This window comes from Hetaerina americana, unplaced genomic scaffold, assembly GCF_022747635.1.
Source record: "Hetaerina americana unplaced genomic scaffold, ioHetAmer1.1.p SCAF_12, whole genome shotgun sequence".
In the NCBI taxonomy this organism is placed as follows: domain Eukaryota; kingdom Metazoa; phylum Arthropoda; class Insecta; order Odonata; family Calopterygidae; genus Hetaerina; species Hetaerina americana.
This window is the reverse complement of record NW_027286292.1, coordinates 36,544,670-36,563,345: the sequence shown is the minus strand read 5'-3', so window position 1 is coordinate 36,563,345 and position 18,676 is coordinate 36,544,670. Positions and strand designations below refer to the sequence as shown.

Below are 18,676 nucleotides of genomic sequence, written 5' to 3'. Positions count from 1 at the left end.
CTTAAATTCAATTGAAATTTTCATATTATACACAAAAAATAAATATGTTTATATATATCTATATCTATCTATATATTATACACATTAATAAATATGTTTATTATATATATATATATATATATATATATATATATATATATATATATATATTTTTTTTTTTTCAACTCTATGGCAGCATGTATATATATATATATATACATGCTGCCATATCCGTGTTTTGTTTGGGATGAGAACCCATCAAACACGAGAGTTATTGGCATATTTGAAATGTAATTCCACCTACACATTTCAGTTTAAACCACGGAATTACAATTAACTTCACTGGTAATACCTTAATAATATTTATATCCCTCAATTATAAGGTCTTCTAATGATCGAAATATATTAATATTTTCTTTCCTAGAAAGTTCAACGTGATTCCTTAAATAATTTCCCAGGAATATTCGTTAAATTTTCCCGCAAAGTTGACTGCCGCGGCCCGTTGACTTTGGTAACTGCATCACATGATTCGAATGCCGTCGGTGGTGGAGGATTCTCAACTCCACCGTTCCCGTCCACACCTTGGCAGCATCCATTTGCCCCACCCCTCATGACCGCTAGCTCGTATTCCCCCTACTCCCCCCTACACAAACACCCACAGGAATCTTTTATACCCATCTATCCCACTAAATCCTTCACTCTTCTCTACGAACAGCACCTACGCCCTGCCATAACATTCTTAGCCTCCGCAGGAGCCGCGGATGATTCCAGGCATCTTGTGCCGTATGAAGTTGCCCGCTCCCAACACACCTCTCTCCCCACAGATGGTTACCACCGACACCAACACACGCAACCCTCCTTCCTTCGTCACTCCACCCTTAAACCCTCCTCCGCCACCCGTCACCTCCCTTCTCGGCTCTTGTACCCTTCTCCACACCCCCGGCCTTCCCCACCTCCGAGCATCCTTTCAAGGCGAAGGAGTGACGGTGGTAATCACTGGCCCGGAAATTGCGTGGCAGTAAGCGGAGCGAGGAGGAGGCCGCAGCGGGCCGTGGGGGCTGAGGGGTGGTGGTTGGAGCGGGCGAGCAAGGGTGGCAGGAGGGAGGGAAGAGAGGGGCCGGGGGAAAATTGGTGTGGGGGCGGGAGCGAGGGAGGGGTCGTGGAAAAGGACATTTCGAGCGAAGGAGTGAGGATTTCGCTCGAAGAAGCGGAGATCTTAGTTGGCCAGCCTCGGTTTGGGTCATACTAAAGGGGTGAGAGAAGAAATAGTCCAGAGTTCGCTAGATCCACTAAATTTGTCCGGTGGAATAGCATCTACAGTGCCCATGTCTCGATGACCTAAATTCTCTACCCCACATTTCTTAGGCTGGGAGCTGACTCAATTAATTCCACTCAAATGGAAAAGCTATTAAACCAATAGCTTGTCCTATTCATGCAAATTAATTACCTCTCATTTCATAAAAGTGGATTAAATAATAACTGAAATACATGAAACATTGCACAACAGCTTTATGTTTACCGCAGATGCATTTGGCACAGTAATATGCTCATGGAAATAAATTACCCAGCTGCTCTAACTTTCTCAATGGAATTTGAAAATTAGTTAGAAAACATCCTGTGATTTGAAAATTATTCAATAATAATAATAATATTATATGGATATAAGTAAAAATAATTTAACTATCAAAATAATATAAATCTAATATTTTAAACGAAAATGTTATCGTTAATAACGTACTTTGGCTACGGTAAATTGGAAACCCAAGTATAAACAAACATAAAAAATGACATTGCTTTATATTGGTTTTTGATGCAATATGAGATGAAGTTGGGCATGGATTAACCTATCCCAGAAAAATATTTGCACCGTGGCTTTAATCATTTAATATTAATTATGCAAGTAAATATAATTTTACAATCCCATAATAAAATTAAGCAATAACTCTATCGTTGTCGATGGATTGTTGTCATTTGAAAAGCGCTCGAATACTATATTTTAATGGATTTTAACAATATATTAAACCCTCAATAGATTTCAAATAACTGCCAATTAAAGAACACCCGGTAGTTATAAAAAATATAGTTATAAAAATGTAGTTAAACAAAATAAAAAATATTAAACTTTCATCTCACGACTGGAAAACTTAATGAGAACTTTTTGATATCATTTGGAAAGCGAGAGAAATTATTTCCAAAACATTTTTCCTATAATAGTGTTTGACTTTTGGAAATAAGGGTACAATTGAATAGATTACAACAATATAATGTCGAAGGTGTTGAGTTGGAATAATTCTCACGACTTGAATGAACCAAGATGAAGCGATAGTCAACACTCATCGTATTCGTTGGTGTAGAGATTTGCATCAGATAGCTTTGGCTGGGATGGAATGTGTTAAACGTACGGAAATTGGACTAGCGGAACTGTGAAAGAGAAGCTTGGAGAAACATGAAGAAACAGTAATTTGTAGTGCTCACAACTGTTCGTTCGATTATTGCTGTCTACAATATTTTTAAATCAATAGTCAAAAAGGAAGACGAAAAATACATCTTTATACGCAAGTTCTTAAGCATTTTGATGAATAACTAAAAATAATTATAGATATAACTGAACGCTGGGATTCATGTGTACCGAGAAATGAATGGCACATTATCCTTTGCTGATGACGTAGCAATATTGGAAGCGAAGAAAGAAAATTGGTTGAGAATGTTTCCCTCCGAGGAAAAGATAGTGGAGAAAGATTAATTTATGTGCATAAAAATTGAAATAACGGTTTTCCAAAAGAGATGAGACGATAACGCCAGCAAGTTACTACGGAAGCTAATACTGGAAATAAGGAATAAATTATTTGCAGCAGCAGCAGAAAAATTAGCATCGGAAGGACAAAAATCTAGTGAGACTGAAGTGAAACACGAGCAAGGAAGGCAAGGGAAACAGATGAAAACAGAAAAGAACATGTAGCCATAAATCCATAGAATATTCAAAAAATACTCAATTAGATCATACACTTGTTCTACTCTTTTAATTTACATCAAGATATGGACGAGATATAAATAATGAAAATAAGATATGACAAAATGACTGTTTTTGTAAAAGAAGAATTTGAATGAAAAGGGTGGATAATCAAAATAGAAAAACAAAAATTAAGAATTATATTAAAAATGTTGAAAATATAGATAAAATTATTTTATATTTTACTTTAGGATAAAACTCTTATGGTACATTAAACAATAAGGAAGGAACAATGGACTACAGACAATATAAAGGAAAATTGGAAAGAATTAATCAAGCAGATAAATGAAAGTGAAGAGCGGAACTTTGGAAGCAGAGGCTGGTAAGAAAAAGGAACGAGAAAATAAAACGGCTGGAGAGCTCATTTTCAGAGTCAAATTTTAAACATTTACTAGACCAAGAGTAGTTTCAAATGGACCTTTATGGTGCGTTCTAGCGTCAAAGTCAAAGAATATGTTGTTTTCAATTAATGTGGAAAATGCATGTAATCGAGACCAAGAGGATTTATTCTAAGGTAAAGTTAACCTTTTGCAAAGTAATAATATCCTATTTAAACAAATAGATTTCCATTCACACTTTAGTTTCATAATCAATAAAATGCATTCTGTTGTTGGATTTAGTCCGTGACGAAGTTTGTTTTCGTAGTGGCAATTGTAAATTTGGCTTTGTAATTATAGTTTGCGTTAGGATGAATACCGTACTGCGTATGTGTTGAATAAGATAATTACAATGTCAATTGGGAAATATTTTTGTTTGTTTGGAATAATGAGATTGAATGGATCATTGCTTTTTTAAAATTTTAACATGGAGGGATCTTCGATTATAATTCTCGATTTGAAAAATGAGGTGAAATAATACAAACAAGAATGCAGAATACCTTAGACCTTAGAGTAAGGAAATAAAAATTTAATCTCTTGGAACACATTTTAGAACTTATATTTATTTTCGATGATATCTATTTATAATAGAAATATTAGAACTAAATTGTACACATTCCTAGCCTTGTAGCTAAGGTATGATAAACATTTCTTACGCGCATTCAGAATTTACTGATTTAATAAAGAAACAAGAAACGATGCAAATGAATGGGTCATTATCTGCGTTATTCTTAAAAAAAACTAGTATTTTTTTATAAAAGGGTTTCATGTGAAGGAAGGATCGTTTGATTACTTAAAAAATGAGATTTATAGTGTGTCAAACAAAATATTCAAGAATGTAAGCATAATTGTAATCATAAAAACCTTGAACATTTTTGCTACGATCCACATGTCTACAAAAAGATTTTAATACCTGATATCTTGTTGATCATATTAATGCAAAATATCTGCTCTGAATTTTTTAGCCAAACCAACCAGTTTTTTTCCGATTGAGATTTTAAGTGAGCACTTTCATGTATTGTTAAGTGAAAGAAAAGAACGCGGGACAATTATTTGAGAGGATGGTTAACATGCATGCATTCTCCTAAAAATTGTTTCAAATTGTTGGGAAGGATATGTTACCGCAAAACTTATTTCAACACGACACTTCGGCGTTACAGGAATTGTATCTGCCTCCAGCCATGGCACGGGAACCAGAAAATTCATACAGTTGATGGCGCACACAATAAGCACCTTCTAACCCAGCTCCCATCCCACACACCTCACGCTCCTAGCTGTGGTGAATGACAACCGTGTTTCCACTACGGTACAAACTCAGCCTCGCCTAACCCTGACATCTCCAATAGCGTGAACATGCATTCACTTGCTGCCGTACATTAACTACCGCAGTACTAAGGCCCCGCCCCTCCAACCCCGACCCGAAAAATAATGCCCAACCGAAAATTAAACACTCTCCCTTGACACTCACTCGGCTGCCTTCTCTTCCCCGTTCCTATTCACCATCCCTTCACCCACAATCCCTTCCAGCTCCATTCTGCAACGCTTTCCTTCAAGCAGACGTGTCGTGTCGCGGCACCCGCCGCTACCCACCCCACAGGTGCTAACCCATCCCTCTCGGCTCCGTTGGCTCCCACGCTCGTGTGCAAGGGCCCATCGCCGGCAGCAGCACGGCCAGAACGTTATCGTCACCCGTTAGAACGTTTCAAACTTCGATACGGCCGATGTATATAATATTAAGCCCAGAGTACTCTACAATTACGCTTCTCATATCCCACATTATCATCTTAGAGGTATCTTCGCCCTACACCCTTCCGCCCTCCTCTTCCAACTAGGGGGAACTTTCAACCTTAAAAGTCCGTAAACATCGCTCCTTCACGTCACTCTGTCGATTTAAATAATATTTCCCCCCCTCACCAACGGGTCTGTTCTTGGCGTAGCCATAATGCCTTCAGTTGAGTTCAATGCCAGTGGAGTTTCTCATGCTATGTCAAGAGATAAGAGGCTGAATCTGGCATTTTATGTCCCATTTTTCTGTCTTTATGGCTGATTTAAATGCATTCATGGGAGAACGAATGGCCAAATTCACAAATTTGAAATTGGTCTCAAAATTTGAGAACAAAACTTTTCAAATTGTTCATTAAATTATAGATTGTCGGGATTTAACTTCACCAAATCTTATCCATTAATAGAAATAGTTATGCTTAAACGTTTTTCGAATAAGAGAGATTTTTTATGCTATCCGTCATTAATTTCAAATAATATTTAAACATTGTAGCATTTCCACCGTATTTCTTGAAAATTGGAAAACAAATCAAATCGTAGAATAAAATAATAAGTAAACATTGATCGTGAATAACTAAATATTAGAATCCGGCCGCTGTCACGAGGAACAAACACAGAGGACCAAATTCATGCTAAACAGTTTTACATTTGCATTGCGCCCGAATCGCTTTCCTATTTTTATTTCCCATCCGGTAATCGACCAATATCTTTCGAGCGGATGCATAAACGCGTATATCAAAAGCGATTAAATCTGGCGATCGATCCATTGGTTTGGCGTTTCCATTCCCTCCTAAGAAATTAAGCCCTGCTCTCCTACAATCGCTCCCTAACCCCACTTTCCACCATCCCACTCTCTCTGCCAAACCACTTCTCTCTCCGTCTTTCATATCCCCACGCCCCCTTCTCATCCACGCCACTAACTACATCACCCCCGTGAACCTTCATCATTGCTATGAGTCCCCCCTGTCCCAACCCCCTCCTTTCCTTAGTTCGCCATCGAGAACACAAGATCCTGCCGCCTTCCCTTCCCTTGTCTCAAACAAAACCCACTTCCCCGAGAAGTAAAAAAGCTTTGATTTCCCGTGAATCAGCCACGCATAAGCCACTCCACTCGATTACAACACCTCGGCAAAAAGAAAAGCCTCATCCCTCGCCACCATACCCTCCAAAACCTGGTCTCGATAGTTAAGGGCTTAATCCTTAGTTGAGCCGTATCACAGTTGACTTTGATAATTTCCCTCTTAAAGTAAAACTACTTCATTATCAGGAAGACCTTCGAAATGAATTTCGTCTTGGAAAGGAATACCCGACACTTCATGATCAAACTGCTAAAATTCCTATTAGTAAGGATTTAAGCGAAATAGTTATCGAAGAGACGGTAAATCGGCAGGATTCTACATATTCAGGGAGTCACATCAGTTAATGCGAGAAAGACGATATCTGCGCGTGCTGCCATCACAATGGGAAGAAAAAAATTGTTTAACCTTAATTTTATTCACCTCTAATAGAGGCCAAATTTAGTTAATGCAATGATACTTAACTCGAATAACTTAGCCAATTTATTTAACATTTTGCAATTCATCTGTTGATGCATTCTGCTTGACAACAAATAGGAATTCGTTCTTCCTTTAAAATACATCATTTCTTAAATCATTTGAGCGTACAGCAGATATCACTGCTTGATTCGTTCTTAGACTTACTCAAATGTTCTTCTGTATAGTGAGATGGCCGCTCTAATAAAACAAACCCTATGTATTTTTGAACTTTTATATTACGTATACACATATTTCTATAAAAGGATATGTGTATGAATTCACCTAAATAATTTCATAGAACGCAAAAAAAAGTTTGAGGTAAGTGTAAAGCAAAACAAAAACAAAAAAAATAACGAAGAAAATGCAAGCAGCTGTTAAAAAAGACTATGCCTTACCTTGCCCGTTGAGAAGCGCCACACAAAGGAAGTAGATGACGGCCTTCATCTTGAGTCTGGGAAGGGTTGACTCGGCGGTGTAGGAGAAGCGGGTCTGCTCAGCAAGCCATTGTTGCGTGGCAAGGGGAGCGATACCTCGCGACTGCAGTCACAGCTTCAAACCCGCCTATAGTGATGCTCACTCAGTTGTGACAGGCTCCCTGCGAAGGTGAAGTGGAGATCATTAATGGTGAGGTGCATTCCATTTGTAAATGAAAGTGCCTTTTCCCGTACTCCTTTTTCGTGAGACATAGCCGCAAAATTCCGACACCGAAAATTGAACTAGAATCTATTATACTATAGATGATGATAATGATATGCTAAAAGTACCTATCCAAGTATGGTGTTAATTTTAGATTTGAACAGGGAATTTAAAGAAATATTTTATAATTTTTAAAGTTCACATGAATTAATTGTTTTTACAATGAAATTGTTTATACTTTTGGATTCAATAAACACGGAGTGAATATAGTAAGAAATGATAGAAAAATATTCTTGGTAAATGAGCCCCAACTTTCACCCGTAAACTTTTGTATCTGACTGCTTGAAATAAAACTTCCTGCAAGTACATATTACGAAAATAAAGAATTTCCTTTGCATTGGCATTTTAACCAGATCGAAACAAGGATCTACTGCAAGTGCTCGACGGATAGATTTTTACGATACAGAAATAGATCTCCGACTTGCGATGTTATTTTTCGCGTTAGTTTCTATAGTAATAATTGCGTTTAGGTAAAATTGTATTTCTAAGTTGATTAGAAAATGAAATCTAACAAAAATGTTCAATGCTGAATAATAATATTCACCTCAAGGAATTGGAAGTACTCAACCAAGAAAGCGGGAGTTAGTAGAATAGAACTTAGCGTTTCTTAATGGAAAGGAGAGCCATTCACTTATTTCTTATTAAAAGAATTCAGCAATAAATTAATGTTGAAAGGCTTCAAGACTGAACATACCGGAATGAAATTTGATTTTAATGTATGTATGTAGTGTAATGTGATCTCAGATAACAACATTAAACTTTACAGTACACTTACTGTTACATTTGATCGCTGATAAGGAGTGGGTTTAGTGGATTAAATTTTTGTCTTAGAAATCATGATATTTCTTGTTGTATTACCAGATATATACAACTATAGTGAGTTTACTGAAACTTTTTTCATGATATTTTCCGGTTTAAATCCGCTCCTGTTCATGAATCTATGTATTCCAATTGTACGTGTTCATGCATTCAAAGATCATATATCAGAAGAACAGTAAGAAGTTTCAATAAATATTCTCGTTCATATTGCCAGACTTAAACAAGTTCATTGCTAGCAAGAGGCACATGTTAGTGTCAAACAGTAGTATCCGTCGCTTTAAGGTGAGTTAGAATCGGGCGTTGATATTTACTCTGGGATTGGCCAATTTAACTTTTTATTTTGACCTGGCAGAAACTATATCATATGCCACAATACGATGGGCTTGAGGGAGGAACAATACGTACGTGGCATGGAATCAAGAGAAAAAACGCAAGGAGAAACAATACAGAAGATAAAGACTCCTCTAAGTTAGTTAAATGTAGTATGTTGAAAGGGGAATTTGGCATAAAATAAGATTTATTTTGGTAACAAATAATTAAAACAGAACAGATGAAATGGAAAAAATGCTACTGTGATTTAATATAATTTTAGAAGAAACTAGTCTTATTTAATGTTCGTAGTTTGCAAATCGGGATAATAAAACTTTTAGCCTCAATATCCGAACTCACTTCCGCAGCAGATGTATTTCGTTTCAAAGAAAATGTTCCAGTGATTGTACAGGATGAATGTATTTTATCTCTTCATTTCCCATCCCACCGCACTCTAAGGAAGAAACGGAGTATTGAAACTTAGATCATTAAGCCTGTTGGACGAGGTAAGTGATATTAATCCTCAAGTTCAATATTTGGACTCGTACATTTTTTTGCGTAAAATTTTTTCACGCAAAAACGTAAAGTTGTTGTGTAAAAACTTTTGTTACAAAAAAAAGTTTTTAACAAAATATAATGAAAAGGTATGACTTCATAGATGGATTTCTGTAGTTTTGTAGCGGAATAGTTCTCACTCAACAATAGAATAGATCGCGAAAATTAGTGCGTATTTAAAAAAATATTAATTAGAACAGAACGGTGTCGGAATCAAAACTACTTCAAAATTAAGTACAAGCTGTTGAGTGACTAATGGCATAGAAAAACTTTAGAAAGATATCCGGGTTGAAAAACTTACTATCATGATTGTTTTTAAGGCCTAATGTCAATCGAATCAGACATTTTAATATCTTAAAATATTTAAAGAAGGAACTACAGTGACTTATAATTTGAGTTTAATAATCACTTGCATTCTGGAATGTTGAACCAATTTTACCCTGAAATAAACCATTATAAGCAACAGCAAGTGCGTTAATTTTAGAAGCAGAAGCAGTTCAGGTGTGGCGGTGGACAGCTGCGGTATTTATGCTATTACTCCAAGTAAGGTGGTTAATTTAGTAGCGGTACGATGTTCTAGGAAAGATGGAGAGAAGCCCGTTGTCGGAATTAGATTACTCTTAACGAAAAGTGCCTATGAGCTCAAAATTAAACGACTCATCCAATGATCGCTTACTGCACTTGAGATGCTCTCCGAAGTCCGTAACATCCGAAGTAGGTATCGGGTAACCTCGGCATAATCTAAACTAGCCCTTCAGAATTCGTGTTTTTCATATTTCTTGACCATTTTCCACGCTGTTTATCGCAGTATTTATTTACTTAATCAGCAGACTGAAGAGCAGCTCATTGACTCTAGATTAGTTAACTCAAATTACTATTAGTGATACATAAATAATAGTAAACTTTATATAAAACTATATGCATTAGCGCAGAGATAAATGCTAACCCAGTTCAGTACCAAAATCAATTGGTCATTGAAATCAATTTGGACTCTTTTATATGACTTAATTATGAAAAAGTGTTGGTGTACCAACATACAATAATTCTTTATCGATTCAAGTCAAATCAGCGAATTGAACTCTTCTCTAGAAAATCCGTATATCTAGCTGACGTTTTTAACAATGGGTGCCTTTTCAGTTTTTCATAGCTCGGCCATTTAGCTATTTCCCCTGAGGGCAACTTTTGTTGACACAGCCACCGCCTCTCACCTAATCAACAACTTCCAAGGATACCTTGCACAAAAGGATAAAGAGAGCCGCGAATTTTCTAAGCACCGACATTTGAAATGGAACAAAAGGTTGGGGAGATACGGGGCAACAAGAAAGGCAAAGGTAAAGGGCTCACAAAGAGATGCGTGGGACCTGTGGCAAGAGACAGAAAAAAATTGTGTATTGACAATTTTGGTCCGGAAAAGAGTAACTTCAGGATTTTTGTTAACCCGATTCAGCCATTCGGGGAAGAGAGGGATAGGGGAGGAGAGATAGAAAAGGGAGAGAAAGAAGAGAAAGGATAGAGAAGGTAAAGAGAGATAAGGAAATGAGAGTTAGAAGGATAGAGAATGAGAGATTGACAAAGAGAAAGAGAGAGTTGAGGGTAGGTTTCCGAGGTTGGCTCGTGAAGGAAGTGCGCCGAAGCGTGGAGAAGGGGCGTGGGAAGGACTCGGCCTGGGGTTCTTGGGCAAATAATCGCCTCTGCTCACAATGGAGGCGGCCCCACCACCTAGGGCCACACGCACAGGGGCCGCCGGAGAGGAGAAAGGAAGTGAGAAGGGTTTTGCGGGTGAGCTGGGGTTGGGGGCTGGGGAGGGAAGAATGAGAGTTTGGAAGGGAATGGTAGAATGGAAGGAGGTGGGAAAAATCCAGGCCTCTCTACTGCTGGGCAGAATGGACTCTCGGGAGCGAAAGAGGGCAACCTCTTGGGAGCGCTGGCGAGGGCGGGCGGTGAGAGGGGGAGGATTGGTATCTGGGGCCACCTCGAGGAAGTTACAGGTGAGAGTCTCTTCTCTGGGCTTGACCATAATGGGACGCGATCACGTTACCGGAAAAATGTGGGACAAAAGAGGCGGAGGAGACATCAGTGGAAGCGGGCGAGAGCGAAGGGAAGTGGTGGATCAAGACTCTTTCGAGTTCGTAGTTGGGTTATAGACGGGAGGGGTAGGGGAATCTTTTATAACCAAATATTTGCCGTGAGGTGGATCTCAGAGATGAGGGGAAAATAGCGTGCGTTGTCACAAAAAAGTAAGCATGTAGCGAGAGTGGTTTCCTAGCAACAATAAGCCTGATCGAGTGGGTGTGCTTGAGTTCACTAATTTGGCAAGCGAAGTAGAGGGTCTGAGTTATAAATGAGAAGTAGCTGAGGCATTCCCCGAGTACAGTACAGCCAGTTGTTGAGTATGGAGTGCTTCGGGTTATATATGTCGTGAGCCAGATAGAACCTCATACATTAGTACCAGTTTAATTCAAATGTAATAGCAATCTACTAACAAATGGGAGCCTACACTTCTGGTAACCTTTTCAATATGCATATCGACGCCAAGTGCGATCCCTACGAAAGCTAAACCCCAGTATCAGCAAATATATTTTCATTAGGTAATTATTAGTGATAAATAAAAATTATGTGATTAATTTTAATCAGGTTAATAATCCACGCAAATACTTGGTTAATGAAAGAGTTGCGGCAGCGCCCTAACAGTTTCATCCTGTGTGGGATCTGGTATTAATCAATTTAAAATGTATTAACCGACAGTGAATTTCCAAAATGGAGACAAACCTTTCGTGAAAAATAACGTCATTGAATATTTGGAGTTATCGCAACGGACATTGCTCTTATGCTGGTTTAACAAGTAACTAAAATCGATCATATTAAATATTGATGGATGATTGTTGTTAAAACGTAAATCTTCTTCTATAGCTGCTAAAAATCAAATATATTTTCGGTTGAAAGATCGTGAATCAAAAAGCACATTAATAGCTAACTATTGTTGAGCTTAATCTTATGGAAAAGTCACACTCATATTACAGCAACTGTGAGGTAATATTATCCTTCATGAAATGATGCGCCAAAGTTTATTTATGCACAAGACTGTATAAAAAGTATCAGTAACAGTTTTTTCCTGACATGACTGTACGTCACAGCACGCTCGCACCACGCGGGATCGGTAGTGTGGCGTCTTTGCTTTGACACACGCCAATTGCCAATCACCGGCGAGCGATTGCTTACGCCAAATTGGTTTTTTAGTGGACTCATGTCGAGTGACTCGGAGCAAGCGCAAAATGAAGTGAAAGATTGAACAGCGGTACACCATCAAATTCTGTGCTGAACTGGAGACATCGGCTACGGAGACCTTAGGCACAACTTGTCAAGTGTTCAAGGATAAAGGCATGTCAGGAATTACAGTTATTAAGTGGTACGAGCTCTTCAAAGACGGTCGAGAAATTACGGAGTACAGGTCCCGCGTTGGGTGGCCGTCGGCATCGAGAACCGACGACGTGTACGTTTTTCATAGAGTAGAATTTAGACAGCCGGTTAAGCATGCGCATGATAGCAGATCGTATTGGCATTGATAAAATGACAGTGCAGATCATTATCACTGAGCACTTGGCGATGTGAAAATACTAAACTACGCAAAACTCGTCCCGTAGGTCTTGACGGTCAACCAAAAGCATTTACGTAAGAACTTACAAAAAGCATCATATAAAATTTTCCAATGAACATGTATATAATTTCATCACTGACGCGATCTTGGCAGAGTATGATTAAGACGATGCCTACATTTAAAGACAAGCATTTAAGCTTCAACATATGACACGGAGCTCGTATGCCGTGCAAAAAACTTTCTTAGAAATTCGGAACCGGATACAGTCGATCAATTTAGTCGCTGTTACAATTCTGAATGCTAAATTTAAGCGAAAAACTGGTGAAAACAGCAGCTAAGGAGAGGATACAGAGAACCCGGTACGAGGCGAGTTAAGCGGAAAATGCGAGGGAAAGAATGCACGTGGATGCTGGGCAGTCGGGGGAAGAGGGGGGTCAGGAGTAGTAGGACGGGTGAAGGGGTTGTTGGGAGAGGGTGAGTGCGGCAGGAGTGGGTGTGCGGGAACGCTTGAAAAGGGAATGGGCGAGGATGATGATGGCCTGGTAGGGTTAGGCAGCAGCGGCATGAGTGAAATGAAATGCTACTTTACTCCTTGATTTTGAAAAGGTTCGCTGAGATAACCTGTTGAAATTACAAAGGTCAAAGGACGTCTTTCTGAAATAAATCAATTTTCCTCTCCGGATCCACCATTGAATTGAGTATTTTATGTTTTCTGTTCCATACTTTAATGCTCAAGCTTTAAGGAGAAAAATATGCATAACGAGGCACATTGAGTGACAAATAATTTATGTTAAGAGAGACAAAGATCTTCAAACAGATTTGGAATTTAAACTAAATACAATATTAGCTCCTTTTAAAGAGTTTATGCAATGGTATTTTATCGCTGATTTCTACAGCAAAGGACTATGTTCTTCCTCAGAAACTGATATAACCTGTCTCTACAATCACCTTTTTTTGTACTTTATAAACAGTACTCCTGTTCTCATCGATATACCTGTATGTGAAACAAAAAATTTGGAGTATTTTCTAACACAAATTACTTATAATTGTTATCTTAAGAAGAGAGAGCGTATGTCCTTGGTATGACATTAAGAGGAAACAAGATTACATGCTTATGAGGAAGAGTTGACCGGTGATGCTCAGACGATAACAAAGAGACCCACAAGGTGATGAAAAAATATTATTTGAACGTTAATAACGTTTTATTTTAAGCTTTTATTGAAACAAATGTTGATATAAATGTTGCGATATGTTCCAGGAGAATCGATTAATTAGCGTAAAATACTTGATATCCCTGTTGTCATTCTTAAACAATTGCCAAGAGTTATTATAAAATAATTTTAGTAAAATACTGGGTGTGCTATATATTTTCAGTCTGTTCGATATTCACTAAAGAAATTGAAGATATAGTATCATTATATGTGTTCTTGTTGTGTTCATGTTCTTCCCATATAGACAAGAACACAACAGGCATAGAGCTTTCACCAGTAAATATGCATAGCGGTAGGTGAAAGAGTTCCATGAAAATGCAGTAATGGATACTATGGACTACTATTTAAGAGGACGCCTCGGTAGCTTAATTGGCTAAAGCACTCGACCGGATATTGAGGGATCTTGGTTCGGATCCCAGTCAAGGCGAATGATTTTTACACTCTGAAATTGTTGCATTGAAATGCACATTAGCGGATGACTCCGTTAAAAGTTACTGTTGCGGCATCTCCCGCAGTTTCTTTGGATACTATGAGTAATGACACGCAATACATATCAATGCATAAGAAAAATTAGTATTGAAATGGGAAGTAAACCTCTCATGATATGGTGTACGCTCAGGTCCTACGGAACGCCGGTACTTGGGTACATTTAATCGTGTCTCAGGACTTATTATTACAGTAAAACATCTTTATTAAGCGTATTTTCAATAATTTCTGTTACAAATTCCAAAGAAACAGCGGTCAAAGCGAATGATTTTTACACTCTGAAATTGTTGCAATGAAAATTTCTGTGAGTTGAATTTACGCATTCAGTATGTCCAAAATGAAAGGGGAGAATATTCCTAAAAAAACATTTAATTCAAGACTATATTCATATTTGAAATATTGCAAGCCTCATCTCAGAAAAATAACATGCGTCAATTTGATGGTTGACTATTGAAATGATGTGTCCATGCAGAATTTGTCTTTTATCCTCAAATTTGATCAGATATCAATACTCAAGATCTTAAAATAGATAATTTTACAGGCTCTGGAACAATAAACTACTAGCATTACAAAACACCGTTAATGAATCTAATAATCGTTAATGATACTAATGAATCACTCAAAATAGAATACCAGGTTTTTCGCAGGATGAATCATGCATCAGCAAATGTAAAAATCAAATCAAAATCAATCAAATAAATTAGTTTCCAAAAAAACTTGTTAAACATGGCCAAAGACGGACTTTATGGATTTTTATACATAATAGAGCTCGTGGTTATACAAACTGCCTTCTCATAAACAAAGGACTTAACAGCTTCAAATTAAACGGGGATCAACATTCCCCTGTATTTATCGGTTTTACCGATTCCCCGATTAAGTTTCCCATATATTTTACTGAGCAATATGTCACTGCAGTGTGTCACATTCCTCGCGATCCTTGACAAGAATAGCGAACAAAGAAGATGACAAATGTACACCATAACATGTAATGCAAACCAAAAACATAGCAATTTCAACACAATAGTAATTTTTAATACCTTTTTTCATTGGTTAAAGTTAGCTCCATTTTAAATTCCTGCACTAATTTTGAAATATTCTGGTTAAAGAAAGAGTATTCCAGTCACTAGCCAATATTTTGTATTCCGCACAAAACACGATTAATTCACTTCTCTCTGAGCATTTTGGCTATCAAGTGACAAATCGACGTTGATATATTTTAGGAGAGTATACTACCTTGATCAAAAAGTTCCCGGAATAACCACCGTGTGGCGCTCCCATCGTTCCGATTTGAGTTCTGTTTTTTTTGTTAAATTGGTACATCTGTTGTTGATATTCCCTTTAAATCTTAGTGTCATAACTTGACATTTGCAAAAGTTACGTAGCCAAGAGTACATCTATCTCTGTGTGTGTTGGCGATTTTTTACAATTTCAGAAATGGATTTAAATTTGCAACAACGAACTTGTATTAAATTTTGCGTAAAAAACGGATTTAGTGGCGCACGGACGTTGGAAATGTTGGAAAAGTGTTTCGGCAACGATTCTCTAAAAAAAACGGTCGTTTACCAGTGGCACGAGCGGTTCAGAAGTGGTCGTGAGTCAATCGAAGATGATGAACGCAGTGGCAGACCATCGACATCGAAAGTCGGTGAAAAAATTGATAAAGTAAAAGAAATGTTGGTCAATAACCGCAAATTAACCATCAGAGAAATAGCGGAGGACTTGAACATTGCCTATGGATCCGCCCAAGACATTGTGGTTAATGATTTGGGTTTCCGTCGTGTAGCATGCCAATAGACCTCAATTTCATGCAAAAAAGAGACCGTGTTGACGTCGCAAAAGACATGATTTGCGAGGCTGAATCCGATCCCACATTCATCAAAAGGATCATTACTGGAGACGAGACGTGGGTTTATGAGTACGACACGCAATCCAGACATCAGGCAAGTGAATGGCGTTCACCAAATGAGCCGAGACCAAAAAAACCACGTCGTTTTCAGTCAAAAAAGAAGGCAATGCTGACGGTTTTCATGGATTACAACGGTGTAGTGCATCATGAATTTTTGCCACAAGGCCAGACAGTAAACAAAGAGTATTATTTGGGCGTTATGAGACGTTTGCGTGAAGCAATTCGCCGAAAGAGACGAGAAATGTGGGCAGAAAACTCGTGGATTTTGCACCATGATAACGCACCGTCGCACAGTGCTATCATTATTCGTAATTTTTTGACGAAAAATGCAACAAATACCATTCCAACAGCCACCGAATTCACCTGATTTGGCTCCCTGTGACTTCTTTCTGTTCAATCGAGTTAAAAAACCATTACGGGGAACGCGTTTTAGCAGCCGAGAGGAAGTAAAGGAAAAATCGCAGGAAGCACTGATGGACATACCGAAAACCGAATATAAAAAATGTTTCGAGGATTGGATCAAGCGCTGGCATAAGTGTGTTGCAGTCGATGGGGATTACTTTGAAGGGGACAATATAGATTTAGATGAATAAACTTGTATTTTTAATTTTCTGAATAAATTCCGGGAAATTTTTGATCAAGGGTATATCTCTCTCAGAAGTAGACAAATCGGAATTATCCGCGAAACTGACAATAATCCCAGCAGCTTTGATGCGTTTTTCTCAACTTTTGATAAAACCATATATTTTTCCGATTTTCTCGTTCCCTACGATTGTTTTACACCATGATTTCTCCATTCAACGTTCACCCCTCATCATTTTCATTCCCTTAATTCCAAAATAATATCTGCATTGAATAACTATTAATGAAATTCTAAAAATTACTAGCCCTGTCAGAATTCCAAAGGAAAATTGTGCTTCCCCAGTAATTCAGAACCTTGTTTAATTTTATGCTTCGGAGAAATCCTCTCTTCTTCCATGTGAATTCCTAACACACAATGAATTCATTCGGCTCCCATTTTACATACAGCTGAAATGCCTAGCTGCCAATTTCAATTCATCCCTTCCACTCCGAGAATTTCCTCGGACAAATTCCAATATTTACCTCAGACAAGTTGTCATGTGCATAAAAACACCCCAAACTCAATGTTGTGGATGGAAAAAGTATGAACGCCAACATTTATGGCTGTATCTCCCGGTAAAAGTGATTTCAGTTTTCATCCGAAAAGGAGAGAAATAAAGCCAACCAGAAAACAAGGTAGTTTAAAATTTCAATTATAAATAAAACGGGTTTTTGGAAGCGTTAAACATTAAAAAAATAGATGTAACTTATTCCTATCCATTCGTGCCTGCCTTACATATTGTACGCACCGTATTCCTTCTGACCGCATCCAATACTGCTCTTCCAAACACGTCCTAAAGCCATCCCAGTCAACCACTTCATTCACCATCCAACCTACTCCTTCCCCTTCTGTCCTATCAACTGTGAACTACCTCATTCCCTTCTCACACTTCTCTCTCATTTTATCGCATCCAGCTCCCTAACACACCGTGCAAACTCCTTCGACCAAATTCTAACCCTTCCCAGCTCTCTTTCTCTGCTAATTCCATCTGCATCTGACCCGCCCTATTCCGTCCAAGGCCCTCGTTCCCCTCATATATGATCCTGATCTTCTTAACTCATTTTATTTCTTTCTACCAAATCTTAACTCATCCTATAGTATCACACCCACTCCTGCTGCGATCCCAAGAGACCATGGCATTAGTGAATCAAGACATAGCTTACATTTTTAATGTTTGCTAACAAAATGTGTCATATTAGTGCGCCATTCTTCCTTCATGATACATAATTGATTAGGTTAATCGTGATGACTCAACGGTAAAACTCATATTTTTGTAAAAAAAATGAATTTGAGGCTAATGGACACATACCTGTACTTTATGCACGCAAATATGAGTTATTTTCATAAAAATTTAGAGTGGGTTTAAGTGAGTCAAAAATATTTTTTAATATCAATTAATGATTTATCACAACCATGAAAAGCGTTATATACTCATTAAAAAATCACCGATATTATTATTTTGAATTATGATTATGCATTTTGAAAGACTATTTTCTCTTGTATTTGAACAAATGTATCCCTTGTATTCTCTCTGCGAAGGAAAAAAATTCAAATTTTTACCCGTAAAATATGCTGTTTCCAAATGGGATGGTTACATGAACTTATGCCCTACAGAAAGAATATCCTCTACCTAGGGTATACTGGAGCTTTTTTTATGATTAAAAATTTTTAAAATCAGTTATTGGTCGGCATTTCATGAATCAAAATCGACAATTCAGAAGGCAAGGGAGACCCCTTAGCGGGCGGCTCTCTGACGGACCAAGGCCTAGAAATGAGGACGACCCGAGAAAAGTT

The 18,676-nt window shown here is 37.9% G+C and overlaps 1 protein-coding gene across 1 annotated transcript in view; it reads right to left on the bottom strand.

Annotated features, from left to right (window-relative positions):
• Positions 1–18,676, bottom strand: part of LOC139685913 (cell adhesion molecule Dscam2-like) — a 680,584-nt gene that overhangs the window by 497,589 nt on the left and 164,319 nt on the right. Inside the window, exon 2 of the mRNA XM_071583048.1 lies at positions 7,079–7,278. Coding sequence (XP_071439149.1) covers positions 7,079–7,127 — 49 coding nt within the window. The 5' untranslated portion in view covers positions 7,128–7,278. The remainder of the gene's footprint in view (positions 1–7,078; positions 7,279–18,676) is intronic.